General features: G+C 40.4%; 1 protein-coding gene across 1 annotated transcript; it reads right to left on the bottom strand.

Moving 5' to 3' along the window:
• Positions 1-702: 702 nt before the first annotated feature.
• Positions 703-2,362, bottom strand: DEFB128 (defensin beta 128). Its single transcript, XM_031448620.1, has 2 exons — positions 2,314-2,362; positions 703-955 (listed from the first exon to the last, which is right to left on the bottom strand). The coding sequence occupies exons 1-2, from the start codon at positions 2,360-2,362 to the stop codon at positions 720-722; spliced, it is 285 nt and encodes a 94-aa protein (XP_031304480.1). The 3' UTR covers positions 703-719.
• Positions 2,363-2,672: the final 310 nt, after the last annotated feature.

Consider the following 2,672-nt stretch of genomic DNA (forward strand, 5'->3'; position numbering starts at 1 on the left):
CCGTATTTTTAACATTAGATCCCTAGACCTTATTTATCTGAATAGCTAAAAGTTTGTAAATTTCACACTATTAAAACAAACAGACTATGCAATGTGTTTAAGAATTCTAAAAGTAATGCTTGTCTAATAGTGTCAAGTGGATGCTCAAATTGCTACTAAAAAAAGGAAATGGAGCATGCACATTAAATGAGCTTTAAAGGATGTATTGGAATTATCACTAGCTGTCATGACCGCCCATTAGATCTGCCCCAATAAATGTATGAAAATATTCAAATGTCTTGTCTTCTTCTAATCAATTCTCAGTTGTTTAGCAAAATCATCTGTATCCATTCCCACACCCACAAAGTTGGAACATTCAGATCTGCTTAAACCTAAGAAACTTCATTAAAAAGAGGAGTAATACCTGAAATGCTGTGAAATACGACCTCACATAGAAAATGGAGGGGCTAACGTCTACCTCTACCAAATGTTCACTTCATCTTTGCATCATCCATGTTGCTAGGATAATGCCTGGAACATGGTAACTATTCATTTATGTTTGAAGTGTTCAAAATAATAAGTGAATACATTAATAAGTAAATCCAGGGGAAAGCATAAGACTTTATTATATGGGGAATCTAGTTCACAAAAGTAGTAGATAAATCTCTTGCCCCTGCCTGTTGGATTAGGTGGCACTTTTGATTTAGGAAGAGCGGAGACCGGTAGACCAAGCACTTGGTTTACGGTGTAACTGTATCAAGTGTGACAGTGGGTAAAATGATATAGTCCAACTTCAAATCAGGCTTCAAAGGAGGTTCAGGTAACTTTGCGGCTTCTTGGGCTTTTCTGTTGTCCGCTTCGTAAACACAACATAATTTTCTATGTGAACATGCTACTTCAAATACTTCCCCCAGATCGCATTTCTTCTTGCAGTAGCCTGCTACATTATTAAAGCATTTTCTGGGTCGTGCTGCATCTGTGCGCAGGAAACAGCAATGCACCAGATTAGTTCCTGAGGCAGAGCAGAAGGGTCACATGGTTCCCCACAAGCTATGGCCTCCTATTGTCCCAAAGTGAATCTTATGCTGATAGGAGAAAATTCAAAGCCTCCTCCCTGAAAATCATCCCAAATGCAGGACTTCCAAAACCCCAGGTTCCCAGTCAATATCAAAGTCAGCATTCCATCAGCCTACCCCAGTCCAGTGTCCTCAGAGAGTACCAACTTGTCATCATGGCACAATTCAGAGCCAAATTAACTTTTTAAAGAACATCACAGATAAAACTTTTTAAGTGAACAGTGTAATTGCGTTTCACACTCACTGACAAGGTCAGCAGAGCTCTCCCTTTGCCAATACCTCATGGGTCTCATCATTTATTGCTGTTGAAAACTCCTTTGCTCATTCAGCCTCTGTGACTTCTTCATAACCTAGCTCCGCCTATTCCTCCCCCGACTCTCTCTCCCTCTCCCTCCCTCCCTCTCTCCTCCTTTTGATCTCGGATAAATGTGCTATCTGGGAACAAACTCAATTCCATGCATATCTGTCTTCCAGAGATCCAAACTGTTGCCTTTTCAGAGTACTGCATTAAGGTCCTCAATCTCCTGTTTCCAATTCTTTAGTTGCCCTTGTACACAAATGTGGACAAACCTACAGAATAAAGATGAAGAACAAAGACACGGTTCTCCCTATTGTAAATTCCAGAACCAAGGAGCATCTCTGAAGGTTAAAAGATATTTTTAGGGCCACAAAAAGACAACATGCCTTCTATAGTAGCAAGGAAGAAGGGAACTCTCACTGACAGAGCTCCTACTATGAACTTGGTGCTTCACTTTTGTAAACTCATGTCATCCTCACATGAAATACAATCATTAAGAAATTGAGTTATTATATTCACTTGACAGATGAGAAAACTGATTTTCAAAGGGCATACTTAACTCATTCCATATGACTAGCCAGTGATGAAGTCATATTTTAACCTAACATCTACATGCCTCCAAAGCTTGTACTGTTCTCATTACTGTTGTAATATAGGCTGAAAAATGAATTTAAATGGAAAAAGAGATGGCCAGGTTCCTGGGTGAAAACTATATTCAACATTATAAATATAAAACTAGATGATGGGTTCACTCCTACCTTGGGAGAGGACTCTGAGTACAAAGCCCTGATTTCTCACCTCCCTCCATGCTGTCTTCTAAGACAGAGACTCAAGTCAGGCACCCAAACAGTAGGGAATTTTGATGATGCTGGCAAGATATTAACAATTTTGAAAGCCCTGACCCCACCCCTATGAAGAGTAGTATTTTCTAGAATTTCATGGTACATTTGGACAAGTTACCTTTGGATACCTCAAACAGCAGAATAATGAGAACCAGAAACAGCTTCATGTTTACTGACTTCCCAAGACAAACACGCAGCAGGATTCTTTGTCCAGTGATCTGTGTCAAAATCACACGGTCTTTGAAGATGAGACAGAGTTTTGAGAGCTATCAGAGCTCTGAGCTCTCATTTTAACCCATGTGGAAAGACAGGATATCCAAGTCCACCCCACTTTCATTCCCAAATATGGACTTCATGGTCACAGAATATTCCACCACCTCCTACTTACTCCTCTTTCCTCAAGATATGAGCTCTCAGAGAGCAGGAACAATCATTCCTCCACCTGGGCCATCAGCCCACTTGGGTCAGGCTTGGTCA

This window comes from Camelus dromedarius, chromosome 18 (assembly GCF_036321535.1).
Source record: "Camelus dromedarius isolate mCamDro1 chromosome 18, mCamDro1.pat, whole genome shotgun sequence".
Taxonomy (NCBI): Eukaryota; Metazoa; Chordata; class Mammalia; order Artiodactyla; family Camelidae; genus Camelus; species Camelus dromedarius.

Excerpts from the sequence above, each read along its gene's own strand:
- DEFB128 (XM_031448620.1), bottom strand. The coding sequence starts at position 2,362 with ATGAAGCTGTTTCTGGTTCTCATTATTCTGCTGTTTGAGGTATCCAAA. Across the intron at positions 956-2,313 it reads GCTGTTTGAGGTATCCAAAG|ATGCAGCACGACCCAGAAAA; the intron begins GTAACTTGTCCA and ends TCCTGCGCACAG.